Source organism: Strix aluco, chromosome 5 (assembly GCF_031877795.1).
Source record: "Strix aluco isolate bStrAlu1 chromosome 5, bStrAlu1.hap1, whole genome shotgun sequence".
NCBI classification, from domain to species: domain Eukaryota; kingdom Metazoa; phylum Chordata; class Aves; order Strigiformes; family Strigidae; genus Strix; species Strix aluco.
This window is the reverse complement of record NC_133935.1, coordinates 74,491,814-74,515,383: the sequence shown is the minus strand read 5'-3', so window position 1 is coordinate 74,515,383 and position 23,570 is coordinate 74,491,814. Positions and strand designations below refer to the sequence as shown.

Sequence of the window (23,570 nt, the reverse complement as noted above, 5' to 3'; positions counted from 1 at the left end):
ATGGATGTGAACCAAATATTTGTGTTATTAAGGTTGTATGGTACATTTTTATGTTGTACTCCTGAATCAGATGGGAAACATTATTTTTGTAGTAGAAAGGCTAAGACAAAAGACTGATTTTGAGGGGTTCAACAGCAAGGTAGCTGACGTGCTGAGCAGCTGAGTGCCTCACCAGCAACCCTCTCCATACACTTTGAGTTACTTTGTGCTGTTCCTGAATAGACAGTATTTGCCTGGTGTAGGTATTGTAAGCAAACTGTTAGCACATTTTTATCAAACTCATGGACTTATTCCGATACCATGAGATGTCAAATGCCAGTTTTCAAGGACAAACATTTTAAACTGTGCAAAATCAAAAGTACAATGTGTTGGCTGCTATTCCTGCATGAATTACAGGTTGTCTCTGCAATTGTTATTTTTCTCTTGAGCTTAATGAGAGGGAAATTGTGACGTGCTATTGTGTCTCAAATCCCAAAAAGACAGAGTCCATGAAGACTGCTACTGTACAGATTTTAAGGCAATTTGATCCATGGGTTTTACAGTCCATGTATTTGATGTCTAAGGAATTGCATAGTGTCTTGGTGCACTTTCCTGTGCATTTCTGGAGTCCCTGTGTTTCCCCTGAACCAGGCACTCCAACCTCTCCTTTCCTTCATACAGCCTGAACTTGGACTTTTGGAGACAATTACAGAACTGTTTTCCATACATCCATGTCTTCATCATCGTGGTCAGGGAGTTTGTCAGCTGACTGAAGAAGGTGACTCCCCAAACTAAAGTTTTCCAAAGAAGCTGTCATGAACTCTGAAGTAAATTGGATTTACTTCCAATACACTTGCTTGGAATAGGTCAGAAGCTCTCAGCCCCGTCAGTTTGTAGTACCACTTTCCAAAGAAAATAGTCCTGTGAGACTGAGAAATGAATTCACAGGTGTCACTGGTAATAGAAGTAGGAATAATGCATTAAAGATTGCTAACTTACTACAGCCGGTGGTGATTCTGATGGTCTGAGGTCTTGAAGTTTATTTTTCCTCTAAAAATTTATTTATAAAAATCAAGTAGTCTGAATGACAAGATATTGGATTGCTCACAAAGCAGTTATTATATTTTCTGTACATTTATTCAAATACTCAAATATCTCTTACGCTGTATTTCAACTGCTTGCAATATAGTGATAGAAACACTTGCTGCCTGATGCATTCATGAACCTTTTGAGTTACTTGTGGCATTTCTTCTCTTTTTTGCTGGAGCCTACCAACAGATTTAAAGTAAACTAACTACTTCAGAAAACAGTTCTATTATACATGTTTTCAGCCATTATTTATTTATAAAGAGAGTACTGGAAAAAGGACATGGGGCTCCAGGGCTTACCAACATTTTTGAAAGAAGACAGAATTACTGCAATCCCAGATAAACTCCTCTTTCCTCTGGCTCCATCTCTGGATCCAGTTGGGTTAGAGTCATCTTACTCCATTTGAAAACACCACATCTCCTGGTTCATCCTTCTTAATGAGCTGGTGCGCAGCATGCACTTTGGGGGTTTCAGAGGTCACCTAGCAAGCCCTCAAGCTTCATATCCAACTTTGCAGGTACCCAGCTTTTCCAGCAGCCCATGTCAGTCTCCTTTGTTTTGGTGGGACTGTCAGATTTTCCCTCTGCCTCGCATTGCTGCTTTGCCTTACATTATTCCAGTCCTTTCAATGTCTGAACTGACATCTTAATTTCTAAGACAGAAATCACCAGCAGTGGTATATTAATAGGCATATGCTAGAAATTTTAAACGGAGGGAGACGTATTTTCTGTGACTTCTGGGCATCAGTGCTGAAAATCAGCACCAGAGTGGATGTTTGCTGTGTTGGAACTACTAAGGGTTTCTTTAATTCAGAGACATTGCAGCACTAGAACAGTATACGTGCTGGACTTACAAAAATGTTCAAAAAGGTATTACAACTTGATATCATAAACCTAGACAGGACTTGAAATTGCATGTGCATGACATAAGGATTTGCTGAGAGCTATGCTGGTTAATGTTGTATAGTACAAATCTTGGGGTTAACCAGCAAGACTAAAAAAAAATAAAGGCAGAAACACATAATTCTGTAAAATTCCAAAGAAGAAATTCCAAATTTAACCCTTCCAGTTAGGAACTGGTTGGAGAATCAGGATTACCAAAGCACCAAGGTTAAGGACTGTTGCAGTTATACTGAACCTGATATGCAGACTTGATAGCAAATGGAAGATGAGATGTGTTTGCCAATATAGATATATTACAATATTAAAAAAAATTAATGCAGATTTCTTCCACATTTTTTGAAATATTTTAAATTTTCTCAATTCTGGCATGTCAAGAGCAATAAGTTTTGGAGGCTCAGAATCTCATGGGCTTGGCCCTAGGTAAAAGGGTAGTCTTCCCTTTAACGGGAAAAAGGCAAAAGAGAAGAGCATTACCAGTGTTACTGGTCTCATTCTCCAGAGCTTTCTCACCATCCAAAGCTCAGATGCTCAGTGGGAGAGACGTTGCCACCCCTGATACCTCTGCTGCTGTTAGCTTCAATGAGACATCAGCTCCTGAAAGGCAGTAAAGTCTCACTGCCAAATGTCAACTTTAATGAAGAAGCAATGCAGCCGAGAGATCTCGGGGCCTATTGTCCATTTCTCTTTTCTTCTGAGCGAAGCTGTTAGGAGATCAGGAAGAGCTACAGCAGAGATAAGTGAAGAATAGCACATGACAAGCTGTGCAGGCATAAAGACGTATGCATGCGCCTCAGGGGCATTGAAAGGAACTATACAAAATTCGATGCCTTTATCATCTGTTCAGAACTTGTCTTGCCTCTGTGCCAGTCCATTTGCAGTATCGGCTAGTGCTGCTTTGGAAATCATATTTAAATGATTGTAATGACTTTGGTTAAACCTTAACATTTCCAGCTCAAGAACAAGGCTGCCTCCTTCTGCTTCCACCTCTCTCTTTTCAGAGGAGATTGCCCCATATTGCTGCCTCCCAGCTGCCTGTCTCCTCCACATATTAAGATCCTCCCCTCTGCGGGCCTTTAGCTTTGCATGACCCACTTCCACTTGCCTGCAGTGTAAAGGTGCTTCAAACCCCACCTCACTTTTTTCCTATCCCACAAACTACTCTGAGGTACAAGCGTGGGTCCCCTCATTCAGAGGAGATGGGGAGCAGGGTGCAGGCTGGCTTTGGGAAGGTTGCTGATTTTTAAAAGGGGAATGAAACCAGTCTGGAGCTAGATCTTCCCATACAGAGACAGCTGGAGCCCTCTGGCAGAGTACATTGAGGGATCCCCAGCCCTGAGGAAATTGAAGGAAAAAATCAGATTTTAATGCTTGGAGAATGAGCCAATGTCTCAGAGAGGGTGAGTACCGTTCCCACTTGTCAAGGAAAGCATGGCATTTAGTCAACTGCAGATAATTTCTAGCCACACATTAATGCTTTACAAAAGACAAGAGGGAGAAGAGACTTCCCCTTTATCCCCAATGCACTCAATTACTTCATTTTTCCTTGCTCATGGCAGAATGTTTCCTTGTCCATCATGTCATCTTTCTACTTGACTTCAGTCGCTTCCTCTGAAACTTCACTTTCTCCACTAAAGTACATGGGGAACACAAAGCTCCAAGTGAGGGCAAAGAAAATGTGACTGTCATGCCCACAAACAGGGGGTTGAATGCCTATAAATTGTAGATCTTAAAATACTTCTCATTTCAACATTAAATCACATTTCCTTATCGTGATGCATTATATTCTGGGAATTATAGCCATGTTTTGTCAGAGAATGTAGCAGTGACCATGAACCTGCATCTCAGCTCCCATCAGAGCAATCTCACCAGTGGCTATTTATCTTATCCACTGCCAAACAACTTTTTGAATCTCTCAATCAGCTTCCATAGGAGAGATTTCAATGGCTGGCCAGTGACCAAGAGCAGGTGCAGGCATCTGCCTGGCAGCTGCTTGTACTGCAGGTGTTTCACTGCTTCCCGACTGCCACCCGGCGTGCTGAGTCAGCATTCTGAGCCAGCACCGCAGGGGGGCCTGCAAAGGTGGAGGAGAGGCTCAGCATGTTTAAGAAAACTCCCCCCCTGTTTTATTTAATTTCCTCTTGCAAGCGTTTTTATTGTTCATGTTACTTTCATAGCATGACAGCCAGCAGAGCGGAGGTCAGATAGCAATTGGTTGAATTCTGGGTGACTATTTTTAAATTGCTCGCTTAGTTGTTGACCACTGACCCATGCTATTTCATGTACTGGATGGGGGAGTTACCCCATTTTCCAATCATGACTGTCAAATACCCTTAAGTGGTCATGTAAATGAAACTGTGAACATGACCAGGACGTCATACCACCTATTTCTTTGAAGCAGTAGGCCGTGAGGACTGATTCTTTAATGCATTACTAATATGCTATTGCTGTTTGTGTGCTCCATGGCTCAAACCAGGTGAGACGCAGACAAACCCCTGCAGTTGAGGGCTGCAGTAGTATGCATGGAGTTCGGTAACAGTGTAGGGAAGCCTTGCTGGTTGTGAACTCAATGGTTATGCAGTGTAAGCTGAGCTGGTTTTACAGACTGTAACTGTAGGAGGAAAAACAGTCAGCAAGAGGCTTTGCTGACTACAATACAGGGCACAGTTTATCCAGGTAGAGAGTTTTGCTAAATTTATGGTCAAAGGAAAACAAATCTGAAGCTTTTCAGCAAAATGGCCATAGTGCTCAAGCCTGGAGTTTGCCTTCAGTGCTGCTCTTGCCCTAAGGCTTAAACGGGTGCTGTTTGCGTTGTCCTTGCGTCCAGCTCTACAGCTACTGCAAAGCTCATATGCTGAGAAAAGTGATGATCCCGGGTTTCTGATGTCTGAAGATACATGGTATAGACCTTTAAATTCTTACAGTTATCTTAAAGGCCTAAAGTAGCTGAATTTAGCCTCACAGAGAAACACATCCTAATAATTGTTTAATACACTGATCAAACTCCATCTTTAATAACTATTTAACAGCATCAACTTGGACAACTTAAAACTTTTTGGCTTGGCTACAGCTACTGAGTTTGTGCCAGAACCTCTTCCCTGACAATTCAAAACTGCCTCTACGTTACAGCCTAAATGTATTCCTGGACGGTTTATATCCATTTGTTCAGGTGCCAAGACTGCCCTTCCAGTTAAATAGCTCTTCCCACTCTCTGGGACCCATTCTCTTGTCTTTATACAGAGTTATCATAAAATTCTTCAGTGCATCAGCACCATAAGGCATATGGATCTGTTTTCTAGGCTACATGGTTTTTTAGAGGTTTTTGCCTCCTTTTTTGCCAGTGAGTATTACTGGCTGCAAAGTTACTAGTTTTCAGGAGCAAAAGACTAAACAGTGGTATTTATTATGGACTCTACTATAGACTTAGTTGTGGAAATTATCTTTTTGTATGAATATCTCTTGCTTCTGCATCTTGCTTCCACCTTAGAAGCCTTCAGAACTTTGCCATGTTTATTCCGAAAATGGTGTCTGGTGCACTCCCAGACTTCCCCCACTCAGCAGCATGCAATTTGCTTACAATTGCAGTAGCTTCGGAAAGCTGGAGGCATGCATTTCCCAAGTACAAAACCAGGCTGTTGTAGTTGCTTGATGTTTGACAGGGAAGTCAGGACAGCTTGGATGAGGACTGGCAAAAAAAGAAGATCACTTTATGCCTCTCGTCTTTCTTTGTCATCACATTTTCAAACCTTTAATAAAGAAGGGACAGGGCAAATTTCTATAAAGACTACAGTGAGAGGAGCCCAATAGTGAGCTCCTTCTTTGCCTCTTACCCCCATTTGCTCTACTCAGTTTTCTTCTCAGTTTGATAAACACAACACTATTTTTGATCTTAGCATTCTGTAGTTCCATCTAGCTCCTAATTCTTTGACTGCTATTCCCCTTAGATATCCTTCTTTATTATTGTCAAAGATGTTTATCTCTCAGCCTTGTCATAAGAAAATAGGCCTGGAAAAGACCTACTAAATCATCAGATCTAGTCCCCTTATCATGGGCAGTTACAGCATCATGCAATACCATTCCTAAAGTACCATATCATTACATCTTAAAATAATCTTGCTCTGATTACCTTGTTGTTCCAAACATCACTCTTCTAAAGATTAGAAACCACTAGCACCTCATGGCTCTAGTGCTCATATTATGCTGAAAAAACTTTCCCCAGTGCTGCCAGTGCTCATGTTTACCTTTCTCATGGGTGCATTTTACTGGTGACTCATGGTCCTCCAAGGGCTGATCAACATACTCCTATGTTTTCTCTTCCTTACCATTTGTCCCAATAGTCTTCTGCATTGATAGTGCCTCCCATCAGTGGATTTTACTACCAAAACCTCTACTCTTGTCAAAGCTCCTAATGAAAACACTAAATGATTGACACCCAGGCTGATCTTTGAGATGCCCAGTGTATCCTCACAACAGCTCAAGACCTTCCCTTCAAGCAAAAAGTGTTGGCTCCCCATGAACAAGTACAATAAGCACCTTAAATTTTCATGCTAATCTCTGTATTCTCCAGGTTAATAAATGTTTCTATATGACACAGTATCAAATGCTTTCCAAAGAGCATGTTACTTAGCTTTCTTTTATAAAGTCACTGCTTCCTAGCTATCAGATAGAACCATGCTAACATCGCCCCACTTCGTATTTCTTTCCATGTCTTTAATTATCCTTTCCTTCAATAATTATTCAAAGAACTGAGGTGACACTGATGGGTGAGTGTTTGCTCCAATTACTTTTCAATTCTCATTTTGTTTTGCTTTTTTCCAAAAATTAGGTAACATATATGCTGTTCTCCACTATCTCAACAATAAATTTGTTTAAAAAACCTTCCTACCAGCTTTGAAGTTCAATGTGTTGGTTATTTCAGTATTTGGGGTTGGAGGGTCCATTCTTCCAGCTTGAGCATAGTATGAATATATAATAAGATATAATATATCTTAGGTTTGCGACGGGCTTGGAGGCAGGAGTTCCCATTTCTGAATGCTTATGCACAGCTGTCAGGGCATTGTCCTCCTTTTCTCTTTCACCCTCCTCATTGAAAAATGAGGTGAAGAATTAGGTCCTAGCCCCAGCCTCATTCCATATCTGCTTTTCTTCCTATTTCTTTGTTAATCTAATTGAAGATTATTTGACTTTTTGTTTCAATTTCTCTTGAAAGATTTAACATAGCTTGACTTTTGGTAAGCTGTCTTTTAGACATGCATTATCTAACCTCCAAAATGTGTCTTTCTTTGCTAACTGGTCTCTTTTCCTGTCATTTCTAAGGTCTCTGCTCACACTGTCTTTCCTTTTTCCAGGGCTTTTTGGGGAATAGGTAATGAGGGTAGGAGGAAACAGTTTTCTACTCATTCAGAGAGAACTGAAAGTACCCCTGGAATTTTATTCATCTTGTTAAGATACTTCAGAAAATTTACATCTTTGAAAGAAATTCAAGACATTCCCCACAATTAAGTATGGACTTCTTCAGCCTAGTTAACTTTTTAGCTAGTTTCTTTAGCTTATCACACAGAATCACAGAATCATCTAGGTTGGAAAGGACCTTGAAGATCATCTAGTCCAACCTTTAACCTAGCGTTGGCAGTTTCCAACTACACCATATCCCTCAGTGCTATGTCGACCCGACTCTTAAACACGTCCAGGGATGGGGACTCCACCACCTCCCTGGGCAGCCCATTCCAACGCCTAACAACCCGTTCTGTAAAGAAATACTTCCTAATATCCAGTTGAAACCTTCCCTGGCGCAATTTGAGGCCATTCCCTCTTGTCTTATCACTCATTACTTGGTTAAAGAGGCTCATCCCCAGCTCTCTGCAACCTCCTTTCAGGTAGTTGTAGAGGGCAATGAGCTGTCCCTCTGAAATACACATTTTTTAAACCCAGTTTTGGGATCATTTTTATTCATATTCTCATTTTATTTAAACTGAATTGACTCATGGTCACTGAAGGTAAGATTATTTTCAGCTCTTCCTCTCTTTACCAAAACCATGTTTAAAATATCTTTGCTTCTTGAATCAGTAACTTGTGATGAAATGTCAGCTGTATAAATCTCAAGCAATGTCTAGCCTATGCCATTCATAATAGCACCTATTCTCTAGTCTGTCTGCTCTAGCCTACACTGTATTTATATTGAGTTTATTCATTAATTAAATCTGGTACATTTCAGTATGCTATGGTTTGGCTAAAGACCAGGTTCTGCAAAGAGAAGTTAGCATTAAATTAGAAAGCTGTAATACTCCTCTGTGACAGTGTTCAAAATAAACCCTTTCAATAGTAAGTTTTGTTACCAAGCAAAGCCAAGCCAAAATTTTATTAGACGGCTGTGATCTGACAACAAACAAAGATGCAATATAAACAAGTAGTTCCTTCATTACTCATACAGTTCTTTTTCAGGGAACTCTGGCATGTGAGAAAAGTGGCTGTTGGATATCCCTACATCATCAAATCACCTGACTTCCAGGTCATGGCCTCCTGAGCACATGCATTTGCAAGCATCTTTGTCATTCCTGTGATGCCTGGGCATGGCACTTCAGCTGACACACAGAGCTTGTAACACACATTCTGTGATATGAAGACACATTAGAAAAAGTCTGGTGGACTGTGACACGGTTTTCATGTTATTTTAGACACTTTAAACAGAAAAATCGGAGGAAAAAAATTGTTAAATCCCAGGGCCAGTGGACACCACAGAAGGTGATACAGCATAAAAGTAACTTTTGACATGTACCTTCCTGTGAGCTTCTAGCTATATCACCTCCCATACCTGCTTCTTTGTAAAGAAGTATTTTTATCTCTTATTGCATAAAATTTCAGTTTACCCATTTTTCATCAGTTAGTCATCTACCTCTGCTATAGCTGTCAGCAATTCATTGTCATGACATTTCTAGGCATGTTTTGCCCACATGGTGAACAAAGGCCTGCATCCATTAATAGGCCCCAGATTCCATATTTTTTCTGGACAAGGCACTATAAATACCTATTGCGTATAAGTGTGGTTGGAACACCAGAAGTTGTGATCTTTCACAAGTAGTCATTGCTATGCACCTTCTGAGTCACCTGCCGCACACTCATAAAAATCTTTGATACTCTTACATTATCTTTATGCTCAGGCTAAGATAGTTGTTGTGCTAACTAAATTATTCATAGAACTGCATTAATCTCAAAGTTTAATTATTGTGGCTAATGATTAAAACTCAGAAGCTAAACGCTCCCGTGATGATACAACTCCTCACAGAGTTTCTGTCTCTATCATACCAAAGAAATTTCTATCCATACATGAATCCAACACTTGAGGTCCAAAACAGGGCCTCCTTAGTTCAGTAAAATTTCTCTTACAGTTCTTCCCCCAAGTGATGTTAACTGAAGTAGATTGCACTATCTTTGCCTTTCTTTTATACATATTTACATCTTAACACGTTCCTCACATATAACATTACTTAACTTTTCCCAGTTGCTTCCATCTGCTCTTTAGTCCTTGCTTGTCTTTGGGAATGGCTGTTAATCAACCATATTTCTGTTATCCAGCTTTACATCTTGCAACAGCTGATCAAATTCTTCCATTTTGCTCTCTAAGCATAACTAGCAGACATCAAAATATCTCAGTTATCTATCAACTCAGCCAGATTATGGCAAGTCTTCCCTCCCTTACTGTAGCACCTACCTCACTAACACTTTCCACAATATTATTTTCTTTCTCTTTGCTGTCCAGTCACTAAATATTTGGTCTTCTTTTTTCCTTTTCTTAAAATCAGCATGGGAAATACACATATCTCTTGATATGTGTGTATATGTATTCTTACTAGATTTGACATCAGAAAGTCAGTGCCCTAATAAGTCAAGTGGCCAGAATTGTGTCAGGTCTTTTGTATTATTACAGGCATGCAGTGGGAGTTCTCTTCCTTTTTCTCCCCTTAGCACTGTCTATAAATGTTCTTAATCCTGTGGAGACGTTCAGGCTTGTCTACATTACCAAGTAGGATGATGCAAAATAAGAGAATAAGTAGATTAAAGCAGTTACTGCTGAAGCCTCTCACATCCTCATCATATGGGGTTCTAGGGTTTTACTTCAAATGAGAACTAGTCTTGTCTCCTGGACCAAATGCCCCCATTATACATGTTATGTGAAACTTTCTGAAGGAAGATCAACCCACAAATCTTTTCTCCTTCACTTAGGTGGGGGGAGCATCTTTGGGCCTCTCTAGGAAGGTCTGTTTTTGTCCATGTCGCTTAAATGAAAGTGGCACATCAGTGTCCTGGAATAAGTCCACAGGGCAACTCCCTTGTCCCACATGGGAGCCCAGGGCACAGAAGTCCAGATATGATTTTATCATTCCAGCTCTCCAAGAACACTGCCCTTGAATCTTGAATTTCATGCCTCTTGTCTCACTGGCTGTCTCTACCCAACAGCAGTTATGTGGTTAGCAATCCTATATGAGCACCACCAAGATATCCTGCTGCCAGAGGAACTTTTGGTCTGCTTATGGCACACATTAATAGGCTGTGTCATCTCCAGTTGTCATCTTTCTGAAGAATGTCTCCAAAGCTGAAGACTGGATCTGGCAGTCTTCAAACAAAGCAGCAAATAAGAAATCGTATATGGCATTTGCCTCTTTGTATTGCACAGGAACCATTTCAGGTGTTGAGGAAGCTCTGCATAGTTCAAGAGCCTTCTCCTAGGCACAGGATTTGTGGTGATGAAGCCCACACATTGAGTCAGAATTTTAAGGTCCTCATCCAGCTTTGAAGAACTTTTGGAAAGAAACTTCTCAGCTTCTCCAAAAATAATCTGTGTTAGATGCACCAGAACTGTTTCTGTGAATGGGATGGGTAAATGGAGAGAATCAGGGTATTTGCTTCAAAATTGCGCATTTGCTTCAAAATTGCACATTTGCTCCAAGCCAGAACATAAATGTAAACACAGAGAATTATAATCCCACTCATTAGTACAGTCCATATCACTCAAATCAATCTCAGCTCCATGGATGTGCATCTTCTGCGTTCACTCAGGATTGCATTTGACCCTCTGTCTTCAGCCACCTCCCCTCGCACTTTCTTTCTTTCCCAGGTACAAGCTCCTGAAAGACTGTAGTCCTAATGAATGTCCCCTGCCAGAGTCCTCACCTTTCATTTAGCTCTGTCCTAGCAGTTCCCTCCACCAACATGGCTGGCAAAAACTCTATTCAATTTATTGGAGTTTAATGAGTCACTGTTTTTGTAAATACCATTTAAAAAAAAATCTGAAAACAAAGAACCTCTCAGTTTTTGGAACCATGGAGGCTTGGAGGCTCTTGCATGTGTGGGTATGGAAAGAGAATAGCTGGTCAGTGTAATTCCCATTCCATTATTATGACTCTTTTATCAGGAAACTTGCCATCATCATACTCCACAGGCAAGCAAATTGGGTATGTTGTCAGAAGAAGAATGAAGGAGAAAGAAGAGTCCTGCCAGTGGGAATTTCTCAGCACTGGTTTCCTGTATAACAGTCAGCCTTTTTATAAATAGCACCTCATTCCATGCAATGATATAATATTAATCTGTCACCATATTTGGCACAACCTTAGGATCATGAACTACTTGCTTGCTAATTACCATTTGAGCTCATGCACAGAGCACGGGCTTGGTCAGAGTCACAAGTCGGTCGGTGCCAGCAACAATTCAGTGTCTGTTTCCAATCTCTGAAAGTGTCATATCTGCATCCTTTCATCCCAGGAGGTAAAATCCTGGATTCCCTCTCAGTATGAATAATTTGTCTTGTCACTCAGAGCCCTAAAGGAAAACCATGTGACAATTTCTGTTAGCTGTTCATATGAGAAAAAAGCTTTTAAGAAGAGAAGTAAATATATATCAGGCATGTTTAACTACTATTTATTAATTATTTTTTAAAAGTTAAAAGAGCTTCACCAGACTCCAATATGTAGGAGAAACAATTTGTTACCTCATGTCTTGTAAGAAAATTAGAGGAAGGACTGGAGGAAGCCCAGGGCTGTCATTGCAAAGGCACTATTCCTACCAGGAGCTTTCTCAAAGAGACAACAATGTGGATATGATTCTTGCAAGTTTTACAGCTGCCCAAATAGTTTTGAATGGAGTCAGTGACACTAATCAGTTGTTTATCAATTTCCCACTGCTGTTTCTCATGAAGTTCTTGATTAGCTACAGAGGTCTGAGGCTGGGCTGTTTGCAGGCTCAGGAAGATGGTGCTAATCCAATGTGTTGAGCTTACACACAAGAAGACTACCTTTAACTAATATATATTTAACTTTTTCCTTACTTGAATCAAAAAGTCTGTAGGAACTGATGATTGAAGTCTTTTCATTCAATAGGCAAGCTCTCCAAATCCCAAAGTTCCTGAATTTATTAGAATTGGATAGTAGTAAAATAGTAGTAGCCTTTGTCACATTTCCATTTCAATCACATTGCCATTAGAGACAGCGAAAGTTTAGACAAAGATATGGGACCCATGTCTGTGTTATAAAATAATCTCATAGCAGTTTCACTGAAATTGCATAAAATGGTTTCCATTTTTCAAATTTGTATAAAACTGAGAGTAATTTCCTCCTAGAGAAAAATCTTCTAATCCTCTTCAGAAGGATTAAAATGTAAAAATTTCTAGCAATACAAAGTACATCTGTAGGTGGATTTTATACCTGTCTTTTTGGACTTGTAGCTGATAAATTATTCATTACCTGTTTCATATTATTGAGGAAGTCTGTATTTTTAAAGTCATTCCGTGCAAAATATTCCCTCATCAAGTGAAGACTCGAGCTTGAATAATCTCACTTATGTTAACCTCTATAGGTAAGGTATGATTCCTGCATCTGAAGATGTTGACCAAGTAGTCATCTAGCAGAAAGCATCTAAACTGTATAGGGAAAAGAAAAAATAGTAATATCCCCTCTTTGATACTTGCCTTTATGCAAAGGGATCTAGTCCAGCCACAATTTACCCATGTGTCTTACTACCATGAGAAGTCCAACTGCAATCAACAGAATGACTCAGAAAGTTAAGCAAGTATATCAAGGCATGCAGGAACAGAATTCAGAAAAGATGAATTGGAAATCTGAGGAACACAGCTGGGAAGCTGTACACTGAGTTCCTGAGATAAGGGCCCGTATTTTTAATTACCTAGGTGTAAGAGAATAAAGTTATTATTTTTAGGAAGTACTAAGAACATATGTCTGATGTGCTACGTAATGAAAAACCACAGAGATGTCAGTATTTGCTAATTATTCTTGCACAATTAGCAGAAAAATCCCACATCTATTGATCATTAACTGACCATTAAGCTTCCTCTCATTTTAAGGACAATTAATAAAAGTAAACTGGCTTTGGTAGTTGCTGTTATATAGTAAATCAAACTTTTGTCAACAATTACCTGGGTAAATATGGACATTTTCACAAACACCAGAAGTATGCAGATTTGCTGCATCATTTCAGTGGACTCCCTTGCAAGTGTGAGGACAATGCTTATGTGTTGACTGCGAGAAATAAACTTTCTGGAAATGTGTGTAACCAGCTCAAGAAAGCAAATTAGTGTACAGTTTCTCTCTAAAATCTTTGGAAGATCTTATGAAATTGTGTAAATGAGTTAAGGCAGGCAATAGGCAACTTACAATTTGTCCAACCTGCATGTTCGAGTAAATCAGTCCTTATCTAATTGTCCTTGTTTCTAAGCCTAATTGTCCTTGAAAGTATTGTAAGCTGTTATATTTTCACACAAATGAACTGCTCAGGAAGAATTTGTCAAATGCCTTAGGTGCAGCTTTTATTCTACATCAGATGCTTTCTGCAGATGTGCTTTCAAGGCATTGTCTACAGCAATTGTGTAGCTGTCAAAAGGAAACTACCATTCCTGAGCTCTGTTTTCACATCTCTCCTCCAGTATTTCATCACATCGATTCATTGCAGGTGTGGGTTTGTTTTGAGGGCATTAGAGGTATGTAAAATGACAGCGCTTATGCTTGTCCAGAAAACACAAGAACTTGTTGCAATTCCCACAGCAATGGCAACTGTTGGTTGCACAAGCTAGTCCATGTATAAACTGTAGTTTCCAAACAGAGGTCTGACTGAATAACCATTTAAAAGGGTGAAAGGCACACAATGTGTTCTTTTCAATTAGCACATATGCTTGCAATTTAGAGCACAGTGCACCAATACAATATTAAGACTTATAAAAGATGGCTTAGGATCCATTGGATCTCATCAGCCATACTAAGAAAGAAGGGCTAATGCTGGAAATATGCTTGTTTCCAAGTTAGAAAAGACAGTACAGACAATTACTGAAAGCATATGGATTTTCTGATTCTCCTAAATGCAATAAAAACTGAGGAATGAACCCATTCAACATAATCTTTACTTTTAGATTTTTCTTATTCTACTTAATTTTTATATCCTATCCTCCCCTACTGAAGATGCCCCTATGCCATTGCGCTGGCTAGTGCTACACTCATCTTGTTTGCTTCAGTGAAGCCAACGAGTCCATCAGCATGACCAAGGGCTGCAGTTAAGTGTAGCTGTGCACTACTCCTTGCCTAAAGTTCAGGTTGGATGACACCTCTGGAGACCACCTGGTCCATCACCCCACTCACAGCAGGGCCGACCCACACAGGGTTTCCCGGGAAAAGACATTGTCCAAAAACAACTGTCAAGGTACAAGACATGCCTTTGCTGCGTTCCTTCAGCTGTGCCCGGTGCCAGTTCCTTCAGGCAGTGGGAAGCCAGGTCCTATGCAGAAGTACATTGGGTCCAGTCCTATGAAACTGGCATATTGGCGTGTTTTCTCAGCGCATAGATTTTCTCAGCTAGTGACTCAATGGGGAGAGAGCATGTTAGTGAAGATTCAGTGTATGGTTTTGCTTTTTTGAATGTGTTTCTGTAATGAAGTATCACCTCCTCAGGACACATCGTATCCTCTCAGGGGCAGAAGCCTGGTTCTGCATCCCTGTCATGGTACCCTCCACTGCAAGGCACACACTCCAGTAGGAAGAGGGACAAACAACCTCCAAGGAGGCTGCTCCCCAGTGGCCACAGGACATGTGGTCTGAAGAACAAGTCCTGTGCCAGCCCAGGGCTGTGGCCAAACCTGGGCTGGTAAGATGCTGGGGCAAGGGCTGTGACCATGCTCCAGAACCCAGCAGGGGCCACACTTTGAGGTCTCCTTGCACCAGAGCTCACGTGTCCCACCCAAGGTGTGGGTGGCCAGATACAGGTAGCTGTGTGTGCTCAGCCCTCACCCTGGCACCATCCAGGCAGGGAATGTCACAGCAACTGCTGGCCAGTGGGCAAGACTGATTCTGCTTCAGGTGATGGAGCACATTACTTTTCAAAAGACAAACGTCACATCATTTTGCCTGCATCACAAGAGCCACGTTGGCCCATGACACTACCTGCTGTCCCACAACAGGGCAGTTTCTCTGGGAACCAAGGCTTAAAGCAAATTTCTACTACTTAAGAATTAAGTTCAGCCTTTTAGCAGCCACACAGGCTGATGGATGAGCACCTGAACACCCATCCTTTGCTGCTGTCCCCGTCACGGTACAGCTGCCCCTACCCAGAGGCTTTCCATGCAGGTAGAGGCTTTTCATTTCTCTTAGTGTTAAAAGGATCAGTGCTTTTTCATGTTTGAGATGTCATGTGGTGACTCCTCAAGTAAACCAGATCAGAAGGTGACAGCAATGTTGACGGCTTATTTTTCCGTGCAGAACAATGTCATTACTTGTGTTTTTGAGGAGTATAAACCTTAGGCATAAAGCATATTTCGGTTAAAGGGGTACTGCCAACTGACAAAAAAAAAACCAACCTCTTGCTATTACCTACGTATGTTACAAGCACTTAGATTACCAAAAATGATAGGTAGTTGTTTCCTCTGTTTTTCTCTGGTTTGTTTGCCTGCACCATTTGATAGTAATCCAGTGTTTCCTTTGAATATCCAGGTTATTAATAACTCTCCCCTTTTGTTTTGCGTGAGCCTTTCCTATTACAAAGAAGAAATCAGTCTCACCAGGAAAATGTGATTGTACTGATACAAAAACTTGCCAGAAATTCAGGATGTAACTTTTTTTTTTTAAGCAAGGTGCGCAAGTGATGTTGTATCCTAGGTTTTTATATTAAATACTTAATCACAGCATAAAATTCTGTGACTTGTTTTTAAGTAACCTAGCTTTGAAGCTCAGGATGAAAAAGTGTGTTTCTTTAATGATAACTGTAGGTTCTCATCAAAACAAAAGTTTGGTCTCATTATCCCATTGTTCTCCTTTTCTTTTTTCTCCAAGCTGCCTGTCTCGTCCTGGGTTGTATGATTTTTCCTGATGGCTGGGACTCAGATGAGGTAAAACGGATGTGTGGTGAAAAGACAGACAAGTACACGCTGGGGGCTTGTTCAGTCCGCTGGGCATATATCCTGGCGATTATTGGAATCTTGGATGCCCTGATCCTCTCATTTCTGGCATTTGTGCTTGGCAACAGACAAGACAGCTTGCTAGCAGAGGAGCTCAAGTTGGAAAACAAAGGTAGGACTGCTTTAGAAACACTATTATTGGGTGGCCTTGAGGGCAACTGCTTAAAACCAATGATCAGTTTAATTTTATCTTATTCTTAAAAGTTGGCATGCTGGCTTGCTTCCTAAGTTGCTGGGAAAGAAGAAATGCAAGGGGCAGAGGAAGTTTTGTTTTTCAGCCTCCAAAATCTAAGAAAGCTCGAAATTGCCATAATTACTGCACTATGCATGATTTACCCTTAACAGTTTTTAGAGCTGTGGTTGGGATGTTTTTGTGTTACCCACTTGTACATTATTTCATTAGCATTTAATTTCACTATCTCCATCTTTTTCTGTATCTCACGCAAGAATTGTACATTTGGTTCCTTTAGGATTTTGCACTGTAATGTGAATGGCTGTAATATGGCATATGTGTTAGCACAGTACACAGTAAGGGGGAAGTATTGACTTGGGAGGTTGGCAATGAGCTATGTAATGAGCCCGCCTATACAGCGAGGCACCAGTGGACTGAGGATCAGAGCCAGGAATGAAGAATAATCCTAGTTCTTGTTTGATTGTGTTGCTTTGAGCTCATTAGGCAGCTCACAGGTATCTAGGAGGCTGTAATAACTGAATATTCATGCAGTGGGTTGGGGATAAAACATATTTCTAGATTAAGAACATGAAACTGGCTCAGGCCAGTAGTTTGTCACGCAGTTGTGAGAGGAGAGATGCTGTTCAATGAGTGTGTGCAAGCCTGGCTGATTTCTGCAGCCCCTTCCCCTTGTGCTCCCCCAGCATCCACGCTATGTAGCTGATGTGATAGATACCACAGAGGGCATGTCCCTGCCTTGTCTTTTTAATGGGCCTGTTGTCCCTGGATCTGTCTAATCCCTTCTGAACCTGATGATAGTCTGCTTCTACAGCACCGAGTGGCAGCAAGTTCCTGAAGCTCACTACTGACTACTAAAGAAGTACTTTCTTTTATCTGTTTCAAATCGATCCCCTACTAGTTTCACCGAGTGTCCCCTAGTGCAGGATTCTGCATTCAGCTCATCTACCACCTTTATAGTTTTGTAGGTTGCTTCTAATAATAGCAAAGATATTAGGAGCCCTTCACCACTGAATTGGAAATCAAAAGCTGTTTGGCAGCCTGTGTTGTACAAAAATAGCTGGCCTCAGTCCTGCTCCAGAAGGACCATTATCTGTATATCTGAAAGCACCAGCACACTGGCCCCAGCTTGCTGAATTGCAGACAGTCAGCACACTGAGCCCAAAGATAAATGGACTTGAAGATTGAACTTCACGTACAATTCCAGACATGGTTAGATCCTACTAATGTGGTGGGTTAAGGAAAGTGTATGTTGCTTGCAATAGCACGTGTACATCTGTTCTGCAGGTAAAATGAGGGCATCAGTTTCAAGGACTGTCTCTGCGGCCCTTTTCTGTAAGGATAATATTCATCTGATTTGAAAATTAAAATACTTCTCAGAAGGGCATTCACAGCTATGCCACAAGTGCTTTTGGCATCAGCACTGTGTCTGATTTGTCTATACCATACAGAGCTCATGAACCAAACAACTATTTGTATCAAAGAACCTCATCTGTTTTGGCACCTTATGAGCAAAAACCAGCTTCTGGAGACTCATCACCTCTCACGTCGCTGGCAGAAGCTCCTGCCAGAACATTTGGTCCTCAGCATGTCGGACAAAATCATTCAGCAGCTCATTTTCCTTGGATTAAGCACAGAAATGTACCACACCACCAGCTTCAAAGCAAACCAGAAGTCCACAAAAAGGTATCCAACCCACTTTGTCCTTCACAGTCAAGCCTAATGTTCACCACTTTTTAAACTTTCAAATGAAAAAGAGGCAACCTGTCTTCTAAAAAGGACATCTTCTCCCCACTCTTCACAAAAAGCTTCTGCTAAACAGGGCAAGCCTTCCTGCATTTCCCCACCTGCATGTGTTGCCACTGGGCACAGCTGCAGCCATAGTAGAGTCCCAGGAGAACACAGTGGGAGCATGGGTGGACTCCACCACCCCTGTCAGTGTTGGGGACATGGCAGGTACCAGTGCCAGCAGAGTACCAGCTCTCCACTGGCCAGAAATTGGTCCTTCTTCTAGCCTTTTGGATGCCAGGAAAGCCTGCCTGCATCCTAGTGAGCAAATATCCTACTGAGACAACAAGGCACCAGCACTTAATTCCCCCCAATGGTCTCTGATCTCTGTACAAGATGGACTGCAGCTTGCTGTCCCCCATGCTGTGCTGATGGAGCAGGGCTTTGGGGCATGGTCCCTGCAGACCAGGGAGGGGTTTCTGCCCAAAAGGCTGCACTCTAAAGCAGGCACTGAGATGTGTAGGTAATACTCATGCATTTTTGCAACTAGCAGTCATTTGACTGAGGATGCTGCCCACAGTGTTTAGGAGGAAGATTTTGGCTTCATATGGCCAGGATTGTGAAGCAGGTTTTGTAATCCTGGCAGTCCCTGGCTGCATGCTCAGGTGACTGAACTGGGGCAGTGGTCTGTGGTTAGAGAGGGTGCTAATTACTTACACCATAATGATGAAGAAGCTGGTAGAAGATTAGGGCCAATACTTGTCCTTGAGTTGGCACCAAACAACCTCCCATCTGTACCCCTGGCACACTGCACATGCATGAGGGCTTTGACACACCATAAACAACATCTCCCCATGGCCTCATCTGGGTTAAGAGATACTGGAGAAATACTAACCAGCATTAGTACACATGTAAAGTATCCATGAGTCTCCTGGAAATAGTCAGGATGCTAAAATACTGAAATATGCAAGTACCACTAGCATGCCTCCCGTATAGACAAGAAGAGACTAAGGATATAAGCTTTCCCATCCTCAGCCTCCCTAGCTACTCTGACAATGTGAAGTCAAAGCCCTCATAACAAGCAGCCATGAATATGAAGCACCCCTCATCCTCATCTATAAGAGGTCTGCCTCCAGACTTGCACTGGCTCCTGCTTCTAGATTAGCAGGTATGGATGAGGAGCATCCTCAAGGAGGAATCCCTGGGCTGCTGCTGTCTTCCAAGGAGCAAAAGATGTGGCCTGATGGTCAGGGCTATCCTTCGGGTGGGAGCCCAAGGGACTCCTTCCCCTTGGTGGTGGTGACGTCTTCTGGTCACAAGCCTGGACATCCCATAGGCTGTGATAAGCAAGGTGTCCCCTTAAAGGGACAGTCATGGCCCCATCGTGACTTTTTGGGAGAATGCACCTGGGGAGCAACCAACACTGTACCTGAGAGGAACCTCTGCTTGCCCTGTCAGCTCTTCTCTGCTGCTGGGACTTTGCCCCACACATGTAGATATGATTATGTGGTAGCTCAGCAGAGGGGAAGAGACAGTAAATTAAGTATAAGTGTCACAGTAGTGTTCATTTATGTGGAAAAACCTTCAAGAACAAGAAATTATCAGGCAATGATCAGACAGCTGGGCAGCTGTTTTCTTAATCAGGTAGTAGTTCTGTCTAGAGGCTTCATTGCAGATCAGCTCTCACAAGCTCCTTAATGAGAGTCTGCAGTGGCTGTGTGAGTACCTGGCACCACAGTTGTTTCTGAGCATTGGTGACAAGGAAACAGTTAAAAGTATATGAAATGCAACAGGATGGTAAAAAGGTGAGAAAATTACAGAAAAAGAGAAAGCTGTACTTCTCTATAGACTCACCATGCTGAATTGTCCACCTGCTCTGTGCTTTTCATGACTAGGGTTCTGTATATCTACATAGATTAATGAATGCTTGTAAGTAAGGAATTTGAGTGTTAAAATTATTCATGGCAGAAGACAGCCATATTTTTGCTGTAAAAGAAAGTTCCTTTTTTCACTACATGATAAAAATAGTGCTAACTCATTTTTTATTTGCTTAGGTGTGAGAGTAAACTACAATGCAGGTTTCATGTCTGGGAAATATAACTCAAATTTAGCAGACTTTCTTCAGGTTATTTGATGCAGTTTCCTAATCATGCAAACTTTACACAACAATCTGTATCTTTTTCATTTAAAAAACTTCCTTTTGAAGAAAGAAAAGTATTTCTAAAAAGGCATTCACATTATGTTTATGTCATTAGCAAAAGGAGAGGAGACAACGGTATTACATGTTTTTCTTTAATTTATAGGAACTAATGGTAATGACTTAAAGGCCTGTATGTTATTAAACTAATGGCATGCAGGATGATAACAAAAATAGTCTGAATGCATCTTAGCTTTGAGCTTCATCTACACTATTTCAAGTGAGCTATCAACATCAGGCGTAAACCTTTGTTGTGTAATGACATAATTTAACAATTTGAACTCTAATGTCTTAATGACATAAAATTAAAGTTCTGGCCAAAGGCTAAAAAGACCAGATGAGAAGTTTCCAAAATAAATTGAGAGTGCAAGGCAATTACTTTTGAATATGGTCTGCATTATGAGTGATAAATACAAGAGCATTCAGAAGAAACTGTACTGTTAAGTAATATCAGTCAGAGCAGGTGCATGATCCACTTTGTGGACAGCTGTGGCTTTTCTGATGGATAGAACAGCTTCAAAAGGTGTTTATGTTTAACATTTGACTCATCTTTGGGGCTCATATGGTCACAGATAAGCAATTTGCACTAAAAATTTCCCAGAGTTACAAGCCTAAGGCTGAAACAGATAAAAGGAGCCAGGAGCTAGATAGGTTTGAAGGATTCATCTACATTGCAGTGATTACAACTCATACAGAGTCAAACTACACCACATTGCTTCCAGCAGCCGTGTTGCAGAAAGCTTGTCACAGAGCTCAGTGCAGGATGCCCAACCTTGGGTTGGTTGACACTTGGTTGCGGTTGGTTGACACTTACACCCTCATTATTTTCCATACTAGTGCTGTCAGAGCCTGATCCAGGTTGTTGAAGACTGGCTCTGTACATCTGCATGAGCTGCAGTCATTGCAGCGTAAACACGGTTAAAGACAGAAGCTAACGGGAAGTTGTTTCTTGGTGAGCAACCAGTTTCCTGTAAAAGAAAAAAAACAGTCTTGCACAGAGATTTGTGCACCTTTGGCTAGAGAATTGTCTTCTGTAAACAGGAATAGCCTACCCACATGATTGTTGCTGCAACAGAAAACCATCTGCAAAAGGCCTAGTATGTGAAGCTGAGTGACAGGAGGCTAGCGGTGCACTTGTCCCACCGAGGGACGACATGACAGAGTGCGCATCAGCTGTCATTCTTCAAGGGAAAACAGCTCAGGTCACAACGCATGTGCAAACTGCTGCAAAATTGTAAAGCCCTGCTTATTAACGTGTAGTTCTCACGGCATACACTCACAAATATTCAGGCTAACTTGTTCAAAGTTAGGTGAATAAACACGAATATTGATACCTGATTTAAGTTTTCACATATAGCTGGAATGCGTAAAAGAATTGCCAACAGCCCTGGTAGTAAAGAGTACAAATCCAGTCAGAACACCATGTATACCCCTGTATACCCATGTTCTCTATCCAATAAAATTATGTAGTCCCTTTATTGTAGAGTCGTGTACCCCTGACTCCCCCTGATACACAAAAAGTCAGTGTATGCACCTTTTCAGTTATCATGTACTTTTCAAAAATAAAATGCAAGATTTCTGTTACTCTCTTCCCTTTTTTAGACTGGTATTTATCTCCACGTCTGCTAGTTTCCTCCCATCCTTCCTTTCTAAAGAGTTCAAGAGTTACCCACTTCAGCCTCTTGCTGCTTCAGTGTGTGGCTCCATGTTCAAAGCACTTAGGGTGACTTTGAACTCAAAACCAACTTGGCCACTTGAATTTCCATTTGAGAAGGGATATGTGGAAGAAGCTCATGGAGGAGTGATCTGTGATGGATTGCTGTAGACAGCCCACCACATGCATTTGCCAGGCTGCAGCTGGCCAGAGGAAGCTGGAACTATGTCAAAAGGTTTATGCTCTTGCCCCAGAGGAGAAGTATTTAGGCATCCTGCTTTTCTTTGAAGCCCACAGCCAGAGGTTCCAGGTTGGGAATTCCTCAGCCTCATTTCTAGCTTCAATACATGATTCCCTGCCATGTCAGCCAAGAACAAAGTCTTGTCACAGCTGTGAAGAGTTCACATGTTCTCTTTCAGCTTCAGCCAACAAGTGCTTCATCTAACACATAATCACTGCAGTTAGCTCCAGTTGTTAATTTCTTTGTTTAATTACAACCTATTTTCCTTCAAGTATCACCTCCACAATGAGCTACAAGGAGCACTGAGTATAAGAACAGTAGGCAAATAGTACAAGACATATTTAATCTAGAAGCCAAACTAACAGATTTTTTTTATAAAGCTTTTTCCCCAACATTTCCTGCTTCAATTAATGACAACCATTTGCCTGTGATTTCAACTATATAAATTACATTTTAAAAAGAGAAACTATAAAGATAAGCATGGAGATTTCATTGTCGTGGAATCAGAAGGAACTTCATCTCTCCAGGTTGAGGATTCGCATAGCCCTGCTATGGGATCTATGCCCGAGGTATGAACTTTTATCCAAGGACTGTATGAACAGTCACTGGATCCAAATGCAGGACTTTCCTTTGCAGTGCCTTAGTGTCATGCACTCTCTTGCCTGGTGTGTATTGAATTCTGTCACACAAAGCAGAACAGCTCCAGCGTAAGGATTTTTGGGCCCCCTCCTCCACAGCAGTCTACAGTATTTTGTGCAGGACACTGTTGCTAGAGGTCAGAGATGGAAGTCTGAGAACCTCCGACTTGAGGAGAGAACCTTCTTAAACTAAGGCAGGCAGAAAATCAAAGTCTTTTCAAGGTTTTAGTAGAAACTGAGGGGAAGAAACTGGAAATGAGACAATGTCATGGTTTAAGCCCAGCCAGCAGCTAAGCAGTGCGCGACCGCTCGCTCCTGCCCTGGGGATGGGGAGAAGAGTCAGAAGAAAAAGGTAAAACCTCATGGGTTTAGATAAGGACAGTCTAATAGGACAACACAAGGACAGAAGAAGTAATAACAATACTAATAAAATAATGTATAAAGCAAGTGATGCACCATGCAATTGCCCACCACCTGGAACCCTATGCTAAGCCCATTCCTGAGCCTAATCC

General features: G+C 41.4%; 1 protein-coding gene across 2 annotated transcripts in view; it reads left to right on the top strand.

The window, feature by feature from the left end:
- LHFPL3 (LHFPL tetraspan subfamily member 3) overlaps positions 1-23,570 on the top strand; it is a 263,477-nt gene that overhangs the window by 164,779 nt on the left and 75,128 nt on the right. For both annotated transcript variants that reach the window (XM_074827838.1, XM_074827839.1), the window contains exon 2: positions 16,286-16,522. In XM_074827838.1, the coding sequence (XP_074683939.1) occupies positions 16,286-16,522 (237 nt within the window). The remainder of the gene's footprint in view (positions 1-16,285; positions 16,523-23,570) is intronic.